This window comes from Ranitomeya variabilis, chromosome 3 (genome assembly GCF_051348905.1).
Source record: "Ranitomeya variabilis isolate aRanVar5 chromosome 3, aRanVar5.hap1, whole genome shotgun sequence".
NCBI classification, from domain to species: Eukaryota; Metazoa; Chordata; class Amphibia; order Anura; family Dendrobatidae; genus Ranitomeya; species Ranitomeya variabilis.
This window is the reverse complement of record NC_135234.1, coordinates 100,079,956-100,094,926: the sequence shown is the minus strand read 5'-3', so window position 1 is coordinate 100,094,926 and position 14,971 is coordinate 100,079,956. Positions and strand designations below refer to the sequence as shown.

Below are 14,971 nucleotides of genomic sequence, written 5' to 3'. Positions count from 1 at the left end.
CCGGTTAAATCCAGTACTCCTGGACTGGGAAGAAAACAACAATACATGTCAGCAAAAAGACATACAATTTTGAAAATGCAAGTACAAGTCAACTTTTTTAACAGAGCTTCCCTTTATGGGAGGTGAGGACACTTGAACGTTACAAACATGGTTAAATACTTTTAAATAACTTGACTATAAATAACTTTTCTTACCCAACCGGGTATTCTACTAAATGCAAAATTTTGAACCATAATCCAACTTTGCCTTTAAGGACGTACTCGCTAAATCCACTAAAGACCTTCTTATATCACATATAAGGCTAATTAACTTTTATGCATTCTCCTACTTTAAATCTGCAGGACCGCCTGTCCTAACTGCTCCAGACCTACTGCCTCTCCTTTCTGTTACAGGACCGCTCCTTTCCGCCCGAGCCTACTGTCCTTCCACTACTATACACAGTATAGAACATATCATTTTTCTTTCAGTTTAAGATCACTGAGCCATCTCTATATGGCTCCTAGGAGGACTCACTACTAACCCCTACGGGTTCACTTCCTGTCCTCATTCTTCTATTAACATTATTGAACATTTCTTACAATCAACTAGTTGGTTACATTTAACTTTCACATATCAACATCATCAATACTTTCTTTTCAAGACATCATTGCCATTCAACCATCTTAAGGCAACACTGTTCATACGTGCAGAATGTGAACATACCCTTTAAGAGGGGACCAAGTCTCTATGAGGTAGTGCAACTTCTCAAGCCGCAAGTCCGTATGCAGCAAGGACTCCAGTACAGGTTCCAAGAACCGTATCTTTGCAAAGAGTCCATCTTTTATGTAAAACCAGTAGAGAGCACCTTTAAGAAGGTGCAAACTATGTACAAGGAGTTTGTATCATGCATTGTTCATGATTCAGCAGTTCTGGATAACTTGTGTAAAAAGTAGAAAACAAACAAAAACAATAGGGATCCCGGGTCAACAAAGGGATCCCTTTAAGAGTAACCCTAGACGGGTTTTAGCAGCAAAATAACAAAGAAAACAATGAATTATGTACATTCATTAAAGCATTTTTGCTTACTCTGATGGTGGCTGTGCAGGGGGTGGTCTTCTGTCCCCGGCCGATGCAATGTCTGTGCTGGTGGTTGGTCTCTCAGGTGCCATCAGATCAGCCGGTGTCTGGATTTGAAGGCTAACCCTGCTTGCAAGCTCGGCGGCTGCTACAAGGCGGACAGTGGTGCTAATAACAAGACCTGTCAAATCTGGATCAGTCGGGGTTGCGGCAACAAGTGACGCTCCCTCAGGCTCACACCGGTGGACGTTCCGAGCACACCATCCTTGTGCATTCCGGCGGCGAGTGTAGGTCACCTGATCCCCCCTTTGCAATGGGTCACCATCTCGACTGCAGCAGGGAGTTTTTACGTTGTAACTAGTAACGAAGACATCAGTTGGTAGTCCCGGTTCCTGTATGGAGCCCCAACCCCTCTTCGGGTGGAAGGCTAGCACAGTCCCCCGCTTTACCACGTCGTTCCTATTGTGCGCAGGCTTCCTGCGTTGCGTCTTCGGCATATCAGATTGCTCTGTTTCGTCTCGGTTTTTCCAGTGTTGGATCAGACATTGTTTATACTGTTCCCAAGTGAGCACAGCAAGGGTGAGGCTCTCCCCCGGAGCTCCATACAGCTCGTTCCAGGGGGTGTCCCACTGGAGGATCACCCCATCTGGGCCCACATCTATGGGTTCCCCCATCTTGGTCGGTAGGGGAGGTACCAGCTTCCCCATCACGTCGGGGGTGAGGACCACCCGTTCCACCGTAAAGGCACGGTTATTGTTGCTAGGGTGAGGAGCGGTCACAGGAGCGGGATCGGTCAGGGAAGCCGGATCGGTCGGGAGAGCAGAATCGGCCGGGGGAGTAGGGGTGCCGTCCATACCTGCGCCTGATGTGATTCCACCGATGTCGATCTGTTCCGTTGACGAGGACACTGGAATCGGCTGCAGCCCGGACCGCGGCTCTCCCGGAGTGGCCTCTTGATGTGGCTCCGCCCTCCATGGCTCCGTGGCTGGGATAGGTAAGCTTGGCTCCTCCACTGGCGGCTCCAAGGAGTTCAGGTCCTTCACCGGCTGTGGACGCGAGTCCGCCTCTGATGGGTGAGGGCAAGCCGGGATCACCTCGCCGTTGCTCGGGCACTTGCTGCTCATCGTCGCTGTCTGGCATTCGGCGGCAACGCATGCACCTGGCTCCGCCATTTCTCTGAGGTCGAGCTCCCTCTTCACCTCGTTCCCGCCGTTGCAAATCAGGGGGCGGTTCTCCTCTGCTGCTGGGTAGGTCGTCCTCTCGCAGCAGGAGTCGGAGGGGGCGGTCGCTACTTCTGGCGCCGCTTTGGTAGTCTCCTCCCATGGCACGCCCTTCTTCTTCCTCTGCGCTCCCTGTGGCGCTGCAATGGCGGCGACTTTTGGCGGGAACTTTTGGCGGTAAATGGCAGCACACAGTCTTTGCAATAAAGTACAGTCCAAGCACAGTAAATCACAGTTTCAAGGCACACATGACCCGATTCCTCAGGCTTAAGTAGATCCTGTTCGTGACGCCAAGTTTTTGCAGCGCCCCCACTGCCGCAGGGCCGAGGGGTACCCGGTACGGGCCTCTGAGTCTCTGCTCTGGGGTTGTCACGGTGGCTAGACCCGGCCCGTGACCCTGCCGAGGGGCGCACAGTGAAAGGGGGTGCGGATGGTGGTAATGGTGGTAGTGGTGCGGTGCAGTAAATAACGAGGACACCAGGTTGCAGTCTCTTTACCTCTTTACTGAAGGCTTCTGGGTCCTCAGTCCGGAATACGGTTAACCAGGCTGCGCAAGTCCGGCCGGTCCGATGGCACCTCCAGAGTTCCCGTTGCAGGTGGAAATCTGTGCCTTCCTTCTAGCGTTTGTGTGTTGTGGTCCTCCCCTGCTGTGCTTACGGGATAGTACCCCACAAATGTTGTGTCTGTTTCTCGTGTTCCCTCACAACAACTCGATTCTGATGTTCTTCTTAATCTCATCCCCCAGATCTTATGGTAGGACGCACCCGTATGACGGGAAGGCTCGGAGCTCTTCCGGGACCCTAGAGTCGCCCCTCTCCACAAGTTGCCCCCTATGTCTGCGTAGGTGATGTAGGTGAGACAGCCAGCCTATAGCTCTCTGTCCTGCCGTTGGTTTGAAGTAATGCTTAGAGCTCTGTACTTCCTCGGCGTTCCGGCCACCGGTTAGTTACGCCTCAGTAGGATGTTGCCTCGGTCTAACAGCACGACTCCTACTGGTATTTCTCCCTGTTGCGTTGATCTCGTTTCTCACTCAGCACAATAAATCTCGCATCTTGTCCTTTCTTAGGGCACCGCCGCTATGAAGTGCAGGCGCGGTCCCGTAGCTTTCTCTCTGTTTGCCAGGCCTCTGTCAGGATCCCACCCCTGACAGGGACCCTACCGAATCTTCCCCTACAACACCCTCTGCCACAAGGTGTTGCCTGGTTCCAACCCAGTCAGCGTTCTCTCTAACTTCCTGCCTAACCCCCAGTTTTACCAGACTGTGAGGAGTGGCCTAATGAATAGCACCCTTAGCTCCCCCTGGAGGCCAGACTGTGAAATGTATTGGTGTCTGTGATACCTGGTCAGATGAACTCCTTCAGTGCCATCAGACGTACCATAGCCCCCCTTAGCGGCGGAGCCACAGTACTGCAACGACCAGGACTCTGGGGCGCTGCACTCCCATGGCAGGTTTGTTGTGGCACCATATTCTTTCTATTTGATGATAATGGATTTGATGGTGCTCCGGTGAATCCTCATAGATCGGGGTATTTTTTTATAACCCCAACACGGACTTGTACGTCTCAACAACTTTGTCCATGACTTGTTTGGAGATCTCCTTGGCCTTCATGGTGTTGTTTGGTTACTGGTTCATCTTGCTCAATGGTGATGTAGCCTCTGTGACCTTTCAAAAAAGGTGTGTATATACTGACATGTAAGAACAAATGACACGGCAAGAAAGGACCTGGAAACTATTTGCAGAAACTTTGAAGAAATAGGATGGAAAGTGAAGGAACTGGGAGCGCAGCTCGCCTTCTCATCCATCCTTCCAGGGGATGGACATAAATCAAGGAGATTGAACAGGATTCTACAGGTGAACAACTGGCTATGTCGATGGTGACGTGAGCAACGTTTTGGGTTTCTTGACCATGGAGTGAATTACCTGTATGATGTATTCCTTGCCAGAGATGAGTTGCATCATACGAAAACAGGAAAACACATATTTGGTAGACGCCTTGTCACACTCATCAGGAGAGCTTTAGGCTACTTTCAGACATAGCGCATTTTTGAGCGCTATTTTGCGGGCGCTTTTCAAAAATGCGCAATGTCATTTTCGTCTGCCGGCAAAGTGAATGAGAAATTCACTTTGCCGTTCAGACACACCGCAAAAAAACGCGGCGCTTTTGTCTGCAAACACGCCGGCGTAAAAAGAATTGACATGTCAATTCTTTACGCAGCGGCGTGTCTGCGTATCCCCCTAGGGCCCCATATTAACGTGCACACACAGCACCTTTGTCCTGGGTGTCGGCGTCTTTGTACGGAGGGGTTGACACCCAGGACCGGACGTGACGTCGGACAGGAAGAGGGAAGCCCCCGCCCCCCAGTGAAGGGGTGTGGGTGTGGGTGTGGGTGTGGGTGTGTGTGTGTGTGTGTGTGTGTGTGTGTAGCGACGCTGCAGCGATAGCGACAACGATGCCGATCGCTGCAGCGTCGCTGTTTGATCGCTGGAGAGCTGTCACACAGACCGCTCTCCAGCGACCAACGATGCCGAGGCCCCCGGGTAACCAGAGTAAACATCGGGTTACTAAGCGCAGGGCCGCGCTTAGTAACCCGATGTTTACCCTGGTTACCAGCGTAAAAGTAAAAAAAACAAACAGTACATGCTCACCTGCGCGTCCCCCAGCCTCTGCTTCCTGACACTGACTGAGCTCCGGCCTTAACAGCACAGCGGTGACGTCACCGCTCTGCTTTCACTTTCACTTTAGGGCCGGCGCTCAGTCACTTTGATACGTGGCACTTTGATACGTGGCACGTGGCACTGAAATATGTGGCACTGAAATATGTGGCACGTGGCACTTTGATACGTGTCACGTGTCACTTAAATACGTGGCACGTGGCACTTTGATACGTGGCACGTGGCACTTTGATACGTGGCACTGAAATACGTGGCACTGAAATACGTGATACGTGGCACTGAAATACGTGGCACGTGGCACTGAAATACGTGGCACGTGGCACTGAAATACGTGGCACTGAAATACGTGGCACTTAAATACGTGGCACTTAGGCTATGTTCACATTTGCGTTGTGCGCCGCATGCGTCCTTTTTTTGATTGATTTTGGACGCAGCAAAAATGCAACTTGCTGCGTCCTCTGCGGCCGGATGCGTGCGCTGCAGTGACGCATGCGGCGCAAAACGCAAGTGCGACGCATGTCCATGCGCCCCCATGTTAAATATAGGGGCGCATGACGCATGCGGCGCCCGACGCTGCGGCGCAGACCGCAAATGTGAACGTAGACTTAAATAGCTAGATAGAGCTGGATCCGCGGGCTGTGATCTGGCCTACGCTCAGCACTCTGCGGAGCGCTGTCATTCAAAACACGTCCACTCATTTTGGTGTTTAGTCCCAAAATGGAGGATGGAAGAAGAAAAGGGTTGGACAAGGAAATGACATCATTTCTTTTTTTTTTTCCCCACTGCAGTTAAAGCTTTATTTGTGTCAAACACAGACAATCTGCAGAGAAAACTGCATAAAAAACCGCACTAAAAACCGCATCAAAAACCGCATCAAAAACGCACCAAAAACGCACCTGCGTTTTCTGCCAAGAGCTGCGGTTTTTGTCCTGAAAAAAAAGGATTGAAATCAGGATCGTGTGAACATACCCTTACCGTACAGGGTTACGAGGGGGGGCGTCTGACTGACGCCTGCCCTAGTAACCTGGGGTTAGTGACAGTGGGGTTAGTAAACCCCAGCTGATGTCTGTTCCGCTTGCTGAGGCGTCTTTGGCTCAAGGCCATTGCAGCTGGCAGAATCGACATGATGTTAACTCCAGTGTGTATTGTATTCTGAGTCATAAAGACAGGAAATGACCTCAATTACTCTTTTTTTTTTCCCCCTTTTTTTTTTTTCAAACAAACTTTATTTTCAGTACACAATGCTGAAAAAAACGCAGCTGCAAAAAACGCAGCAAAAAACGCTGTGTGTGAAAGCAGCTGCGTTTTTTGCCTGCGTAAAAAAACGCAGGTAAAGCAGCAGCAAAATACGCGCGCGTAAAAATACGCAGCAAATATGCTGTGTGTGAAAGTAGCCTTAAACTAATGCAATATGGGATGGGAAATATGTGGCCAGGAAAAAATATGCAGCTGTTGAATTCTTTTGAGAACCCTGCTATTAGAAGTGGAAAGAACAAAAAAAAAACTCTGAATCAAAATAGAGGAACAAAAGAAACTGACTACAACTAAAATGAACAGAGCATGGGAAACAAACAAGGAGAATTGGAGCTGCTAACACAGGAAGAGAGATATGATGTCATAGGCATCACTGAAACTTGGTGGGATGATACACATGCTTGGAATACAAACCTTGAAGGCTACAACTTATTAATTAGAAACAGGATTAACAAGAAGGGAGGAGGTGTTGCATGGTATGTTAGGAAAATGTATATCTTCGCAGAGACATAAGCTTCAGAGACTGGTAGCTTTTGTAGAAACTGGGTAAGAATTCAAGGAGAGAAGAACCGAAAGAACACTACTGTAGGTGATTACCATAGGCCACCTGGACAGACTGAAGATATGGATGAACTCTTTTTACATCAGATGTCTCTGTTCTCAAAAAAGTACGACATAGTGATCATGGAAGATTTTAACTACCCAAATATTTGTTGGGAATTGCGATGTAATTGGTTTGTACATAAAGCTGTCACACATATTCATTGAGCATATTATTAGCAATCTAACCTTTAGTTTTTAACCCCTTCATGACCTTGGGATTTTCCGTTTTTCCGTGTTCGTTTTTCACTCCCCTCCTTCCCAGAGCCATAACTTTTTATTTTTCCGTCAATATGGCCATGTGGTGGCTTATTTTTTGCGGGACAAGTTGTACTTTTGAATAACATCATTGGTTTTAGCATGTTGTGTACTAGAAAATGGGAAAAAAATTCCAAGTGCGGTGAAATTGCAAAAAAAGTGCAATCCCTCACTTGTTTGTTTTTTTTGCTTTTTTACTAGGTTCACTAAATGCTAAAACTGACCTGCCATTATGATTCTCCAGGTCATTACGAGTTCATAGACACCAAACATGTCTAGGTTCTCTTTTATCTAAGTGGTGAAAAGAAATTCCAAACTTTGCTAAAAAAAAAAAAATTGCGCCATTTTCCGATACCGGTAGCGTCTCCATTTTTCATGATCTGGGGTCGGTTGATGGCTTATTTTTTGCGTGCCGAGCTGGCGTTTTTAATTATACCATTTTGGTGCAGATATGTTCTTTTGATCGCCCGTTATTGCATTTTAATGCAATGTCGCGGCGACCAAAAAAACGTAATTCTGGCGTTTCAAAGTTTTTGCTCACTACGCTGTTTAGCGATCAGGTTAATCTTTTTTTATTGATAGATCGGGTGATTCTGAACGCGGCGATACCAAATATGAGTAGGTTTGATTTTTTTTTTTTATTGATTTATTTTGAATGGGGCGAAAGGGGGGTGATTTAAACATTTATATTTTTTTATTTTCTGCACATTTTTTTTACTTTTTTTTTTTTTTACTTTTGCCATGCTTCAATAGCCTCCATGGGAGGCTAGAAGCTGGCACAACTCGATTGGCTCTGCTACATAGCAGCGATCATCAGATCGCTGCTATGTAGCTTAATAACAGGCTTGCTATGAGCGCCGACCACAGGGTGGCGCTCACAGCTAGCCGGGATCAGTAACCATAGAGGTCTCAAGGACCTCTATGGTTACCATTCTGATGCATCGCTGACCCCCGATCATGTGACAGTGGTCGGCGATGCGCTCATTTCCGGCCGGATGGCCGGAAGAGCCGGTTAAATGCCGCTGTCAGCGTTTGACAGCGGCATTTAACTAGTTAATAGCGGCGGGTGAATCGTGATTTCACCAACTGCTGTTGCGGGCACATGTCAGCTGTACAAAACAGCTGACAAGTCCCGGCTTTGATGCGGGCTCACCGCCGAAACCCTGCATCAAAGCGGGGGATCTGACCTCGGACGTACTATTCCGTCCGAGGTCAGAAAGGGGTTAATATCTACTTTTTGCCAGTGTTTTAGCATTATTAAAGTTTCTTACATGATTCATATGCATGTAATTATCAGAAAAGAGGAAAGGTAGGAAGTGATTGCCTCTCACATCAGGGATCTTGGGTCGTTCTTATGAATCATTTTTCCATCTTCTTTTCCTAGTGTGTCTTTTAGTCTGACATCTGCCTACCACTATGTATTCACTTGTATTTAATAAACTTTATGTATTGAATTGTTATATATTTGGTTGGCCCCTATTTTTTTTTCTTTTTTGCAATGTGAGTACTGCCATCCAGCATGAGTTCTGCCAGTGTGTGTGTGTGTGTGTGCCCACCCTGCATATTTTTATTTTTCATACTGTGCTGGTATTTTTAATGGCTGTGCTGTGACATGTGTGTGGTGTGTGTGTGTGTGTGTGTGTGTGTGTGTGTGTGTGTATAAATGCCGTGTGATGTGTGCCCGACCGCCCGCCTTGCATGTTTTTATTTTTCATACTGTGCTGGTATTTTTAATGGCTGTGCTGTGACATGTGTGTGTGTGTGTATAAATGCCGTGTGATGTGTACCCGACCGCCCGCCTTGCGCCCTGCATTTTTGTTATTTTTCGTACATTTACATACTGTACTGGTATTTAAAATAAAGAGCAGTGTAGCTCCTATTTTCCACCCCCAAAAAAAAGAGACAAAAAAAAATTGTAATAAAAATTCCACAAAACTGTCCATAGTATGATTTCAAGATAAATTTAAAACTGGGTCTACATTCAATAAAGGTGTTTGAGGTTCTATATATAAATGCGGAATGCAAACCTTTGGTCTAGAAAATGTCATCTGGTTTTAGAAAATAGTAACTGTAGGGTAACCATAATTATCATTTTTGGGTATTGGTATTTTAACTGTGAATTAGGGAAATTTTTTATAAGGTTGAAACTGTGTCTGGAGGAGGGGGTGGGGTAGGTTTAGCAAAATGCGCATGGCGCATATCAAGTTTGAAGTAGTTTTGGTGTGGCTTTCAATGAATTTTTTGGGGAAAAAAGAGGTGGACGGTTTTGCAGCTTGTGCATCAAGCATATCAAGTTTGAAGGGAACAGTTAACACAATTTTTTTTTTTGTAATTTTTTTGTGGGGAATAAAAATGTATGTTGGCATACCAATACATAAAATCCAAATGTATAAGAAGAGAGGAACGCACTCACCAGACAGGTAAAATCCAATCCTTTATTGCAGCATTGATAAACTTAGCAGGGAGGGGAGTGGAGGATGACGGACGACGGCCGTTTCACGCTGACGAGCGCTTCTACGGGTCCTGACAACAGAAAGCGGGGAGATCCCTTTTCACCTGTGTTAGCTCAAGGTAAACTCCCACACGTCCTGTGTCATAGCCATCAGCTCCGCCTAACAGAGCAAAATACTGTACATGTGACTTAAAATGCATAAAAACAATGATACAAAAGACCTTTTACCGTATTTTTCGGACTATAGGACGCACCGGACTATAAGGCGCACCCAGGTTTTAGAGGTGGAAAATAGGGGAAAAAAATATTTGAAGCAAAAAAATGTGGTAAAATATTTAATAACATAAATAACATACTATTATATGTGGTGTTATTATATATAATAGTATGTTATTATGTTGGAAGCTGCAGGACCAGTGTGGTGGCTGTGAAGTACTATATGAAGATGCTGGAGGGTGAGTATAAGAATGGGGGCACAGGGCTTATATTGAAAGCACCACTCCAGCACTGCAAAATAACACTGGAGTGCTGCTTTAAAATCCCATGGGAGAACTATAACTCCCAGCATGTCCTGCAGATCCTATGACATGCTGGGAGTTATAGTTCACCACAGGAGTGGCAGAGTGCTTTATTGTGTATTGTGAAGACTAACCTCTTAATTGTGGCAGCCTGCCAGCTGTGGTGAGGTAAAAGCATCCCATGACTGCACACAGAGCCCTCCCTCTTGTTGCCTCTCCACAGCACAGGTTATGAGGAAGCTGCAGATTCTAGTGGAGAGCCTGAAGGACCTGTGATGATGTCAAGAAGAGGGAGGGCTCTGAGCTGCCATGTGAGGCTCCAGCCCGCCCACTTCTGACATCATCACAGGTCCTGTTTGTGCACAACACTCGGCGTCCAAGCATGGCAGGCAGGTACGCAGCGATCTCCTCTCCGCTCTGGCCCCTGCTGCTGCTGCTGCATCCTCCCCAGGACACACAAATCTCCCTAGCTGCTGCAGGAGTCAGCAGCTGAGGAAGCCATGTGTGTCGCTGCTTAAGTGCAGCATTCATTTGCTGCTCCCGGCTCACCACTCAGCTGATCGGTGGGCGGGGAGCAGCTAATAAATATTCACTGCACTTAATCAGCGGGACCATGTGCTTTCCCCAGCAGTTGATTCCGGGCAGCGGGGACATCCTGAAGTGGGATAACAGTGCGATCCCACTCACTGCTGCCCCCCTCCCCACATGCTATATCCGTACTATAAGACGCACCCACACTTTCCTCCCAAATTTGGAGGAAAAAAGTGCGTCTTATAGTCCGAAAAATACGGTATTTAAAATACAAAAGGACCTTCATAATAATCACCTTATTTCACAAACCCTTTTTACAGAAAAACTTTTCTTACAAAAACTTTTTTTTACAAAAAAACTTTTTTTACAAAAAAACCGCCATGTCGATTTTATCATTAAGCCCAACAGGACCGGCAGCATTAGTGCGTATTATCCACCTGGCCTGGCAATAAAGGATTGGATTTTACCTGTCCGGTGAGTGCGTTTGTCTCTTCTTATACATTTGGATATTTATCGTCTTGTTTTCCTTGGATACTGCACCACTGGAGCTGCCGTGTGGGACTATCAGCATTATTTTGACTGTTATGCTAGGTGGTTAGTTTGGCTGCAGCTGTGCGGAGGTGATCTTTTTTCTTTTTCTCTGGATACCAATACATAATCATTCTAATTAAAACTGTGTTTAAATTGGAAGATTCTTAGACGGGACCCAAGACAGATGCAGGCAGGCCCCCCAACACAGACGCAGCAAGGACCCGAGTTTGGAAAACAGATGTAAGTATAAAGTCCCGAAAGCTGTATCTATCCTTTTGTATAGTAGCTTAGAACTCTCTTTATACTTGCAGATTCTTAGGGACCCAAGACAGACGGGACCCAAGACAGACGCTGGAAAACAGGACCATAATGTCTTCTTCTGGGAGCTCCCCCTCACATCGTCAGCCACCTGAGGTGATTTTTTTCTTTCTTCATAAATTTTTTGGGGTACATCTTTGGGGTACATGTTTTTGAACCCTATATGTTTTTATTCTGTTTTCACAGGAAGATGAAGCAGAGGGGCTTCCAGAAGGAGACGAGCAGGGTGGAGAAATGAGAGGAGCGGGAGCGCATAGTGTAAGTTTTGCAGAGACAGATCCTCACATAAAACACACTACACCCAACACAAACATTCAGCACAGCACACACACAGTACATATGCCTCCATCCAAGCACATCATTTATTTATTTATTTTTTTTATTAGTATTCACAATCCGGGGCTCGACGTAGAGTTCCTCAAAGCACCTCCCATAGTCGTCGGAATGCTAATCGCGGCGGTCACCGAAGAGTAAGTTCCTTTTTTGGTTTGGTGTTTAGTAAACTGTAAAATTCATGTGGTATAATCTTTCCCTTTTTATTCTTTACTTTTTGTTGCTTCACAGCGTGCTCCCGAACAGGATGAGGAAGAGGAGGGCATTGAGGGCATTGATGTGGACACTCTCATCCAAGCGGTCCAAAGTCGGGAGCCGCTATGGAACATGTCGGACCGCCACCATGCTGACCAGTTCGTCACCCGACAGCTATGGGAGGAAGTGTGCAGTGCTGTTCTGGATAACTGGGAGGAACTCGAAGCTGGGGCCCAGGATCTAGCGCGTAAGTATTCACACTTCATTACCTTATGTTAGCATGATTTAATGTGTTGTATAGTAACCAATTTTTGCTTTATCTTTCCAGGTAACAGGGTTATCGTGCGGTGGCGGTCACTCAGGGATCGCTTCAAGAGGGAGTTTAACAAGGAGATGCAGGCCCCGAGTGGATCTAGAGGATGCAGGAGCAGGTACAAACATGCCAGAGCCCTGTCGTTCCTCCGGTCGACGCTGCTGAGCAGAAGGTAAATATTCAACACCACATGTTTTCAGTCAAACTCTTAAAATGTGTAACCTTCATATTTCTTTGGCAGCAAGGGCAATTGTAATATCAAGATACTAATTTTTTTTTTTTACTTTAACAGCACTGTTTGCAGCACTCGGGAGCCTGCATCAGAGTTGCACCCCTCTGGAGCGATCTCCCAGGAGTCCGCCACCAGGGACCACGTCGACCCCTCTGTATCTGTACCTTCCCTTTTGTTTGATCCCTCGGCCCCATCCACCAGCGCTGGAGCAGCAGGGCGGACTTCGTCACTTGAAGCTGCAGGTGATGAGTTAGAGTTCCCTTTACCCCACCCCTCTGACACTGCAACATCTAGACCACCTTTGGGGTCAGGACGGCAGCGCCAGAGAGGTCAGGAAAGGAGCTATGCGCCTGAGTTTTTGCATCTAAATGCAGCCTTCCAAAGTGCCATCAAGCTTTTGGGTGAGCAAACGTCTGCTGGGTACAATATGGTTAACAAAAGCATACTGGAACTCAGCAGTCGTCTGGATAGGATGCATTTAGATGCAAACCAGTCACCAAGACACTGTTTTTTTCAGTCGGTCCTCAGGCACATGGAAAATCTAACTCCTGACCTGCAGATGCATGTGATGCGATGCTGCCACACTGCTCTAGCGCAGGCGATGTCCCAAGCCCCTCAACCTACCCTTCATGTTTCAACACCTTTCCCCTCTCAAGCCGCCGTCTATCCTCCCATCCATCATCCTCCTGTCCATCCTCCTCCCGTCCATCCTCCTCCCGTCCATCCTCCTTCTACTCCTTCGCCATTCCTTCCTTCCCTCTCAGTATTTCTCAGTACCTACCTTCCCCTTTCCATTCTTCCCCTTTAACTTCACCGTTCCCAATCCCACCAACACCTTCACCATACCTCCCACAGACTACATCTGTACCTCAACTCCCTGCCCAACCTCATGTTTTCACCACCCATTCCACTTCTGTTCCTCCCCGTGATGTCGTGTCCCCCGCTATCGACGTGGTCCACCCTGTCAGCCCCTCCGCTACTATCTCCACCCCAAATTATGAGAACCTGTAATAAATAAAACTTTTTTTGGTTTAAAAACAATTTTTATATAGATGGATAAGGACACCGCGCTAACTAAATGAGACAATGCATCAATGTCAAATGGACAAAAATGTATAACAAGCTGAAAAAGACGTGCGGCACACTGGAAATGAAAGTGAAAATGCAACTTATGTCCACACTGCAGTGGACGCTGAAAAAAGCAACAGTACCGCAGAGAAAACCAATGTAAGTGCCTAGTAAGGTCACAATAAATCATCAAAGTGTATATATAATAGAAGAGTGTACACTTACTGGATAATGGTGTTGTTGCTGTGTGAGATGCTGGCGGTATATGCAGCAAGGGCCGTCAGCGTTCTTTGGATATTGGAACAGAGCCACCAGCGGCTCAGGTGTCTGGCGGTGAAGTGTCCAGGACTGCAGCGCCGGGCGGCACAAGCACCTAACAACGTGGGGAGCGTCCTCCCTGGTGAATGTGCGCCGCGCGCTCCTGGAACACAGGAGACCAGCACACGTGGACAGGAGAAAAACCGCTACAAAGAGCGGTGAAAAGAGGGGGCGTGGTTGCGGTGACGTCACCAAAAAGCGAAAAAGGCAAGGAGCTAGGGACGGATGCCGCACAGGAGCACTATAGTATAGGAGGGCTATAGTGCTCCTGTGCGGCATCCGTCCCTAGCTCCTTGCCTTTTTCGCTTTTTGGTGACGTCACCGCAACCACGCCCCCTCTTTTCACCGCTCTTTGTAGCGGTTTTTCTCCTGTCCACGTGTGCTGGTCTCCTGTGTTCCAGGAGCGCGCGGCGCACATTCACCAGGGAGGACGCTCCCCACGTTGTTAGGTGCTTGTGCCGCCCGGCGCTGCAGTCCTGGACACTTCACCGCCAGACACCTGAGCCGCTGGTGGCTCTGTTCCAATATCCAAAGAACGCTGACGGCCCTTGCTGCATATACCGCCAGCATCTCACACAGCAACAACACCATTATCCAGTAAGTGTACACTCTTCTATTATATATACACTTTGATGATTTATTGTGACCTTACTAGGCACTTACATTGGTTTTCTCTGCGGTACTGTTGCTTTTTTCAGCGTCCACTGCAGTGTGGACATAAGTTGCATTTTCACTTTCATTTCCAGTGTGCCGCACGTCTTTTTCAGCTTGTTATACATTTTTGTCCATTTGACATTGATGCATTGTCTCATTTAGTTAGCGCGGTGTCCTTATCCATCTATATATTTTGCCCTTTTTTATGACAGATCCAGCACAGTAACTGTTTAGGCACCTGCAGCTCTCTAGTTTAGCTTTTTGGGAGCGCCGGTGTGTTTATCCTTTTTTGTTGTTTTAAAAACAATTTTATTGTCTTTCTCTTTTTTTTTTTTTTTTTTAAACTGTATTAAAACCACCAAGGTTATGGTACAAGTAACAGTAGAAAATGTGTAAAGAGGTACCGGTTCAAAACATACAATACTGTGAGGATACAGTTCCAAGGT

General features: G+C 47.1%; 1 protein-coding gene across 1 annotated transcript; it reads left to right on the top strand.

Annotated features, from left to right (window-relative positions):
- The first annotated feature begins 11,557 nt into the window (after window positions 1-11,557).
- On the top strand, window positions 11,558-14,751 carry LOC143817624 (uncharacterized). The gene is made up of 4 exons (XM_077299116.1): window positions 11,558-12,187; window positions 12,269-12,425; window positions 12,546-12,814; window positions 14,738-14,751. Exons 1-4 carry the CDS (start codon window positions 12,073-12,075, stop codon window positions 14,749-14,751), a joined length of 555 nt encoding a protein of 184 aa, XP_077155231.1. The 5' UTR covers window positions 11,558-12,072.
- The last annotated feature ends 220 nt before the right edge of the window (window positions 14,752-14,971 follow it).

Bases quoted from the DNA above. Each gene is read 5' to 3' on its own strand.
- LOC143817624 (XM_077299116.1), top strand. From the start codon at position 12,073: ATGTCGGACCGCCACCATGCTGACCAGTTCGTCACCCGACAGCTATGG. The intron at 12,188-12,268 runs GTAAGTATTCAC...TTATCTTTCCAG, and splicing joins TGGGGCCCAGGATCTAGCGC to GTAACAGGGTTATCGTGCGG. The intron at 12,426-12,545 runs GTAAATATTCAA...TTACTTTAACAG, and splicing joins TCGACGCTGCTGAGCAGAAG to CACTGTTTGCAGCACTCGGG.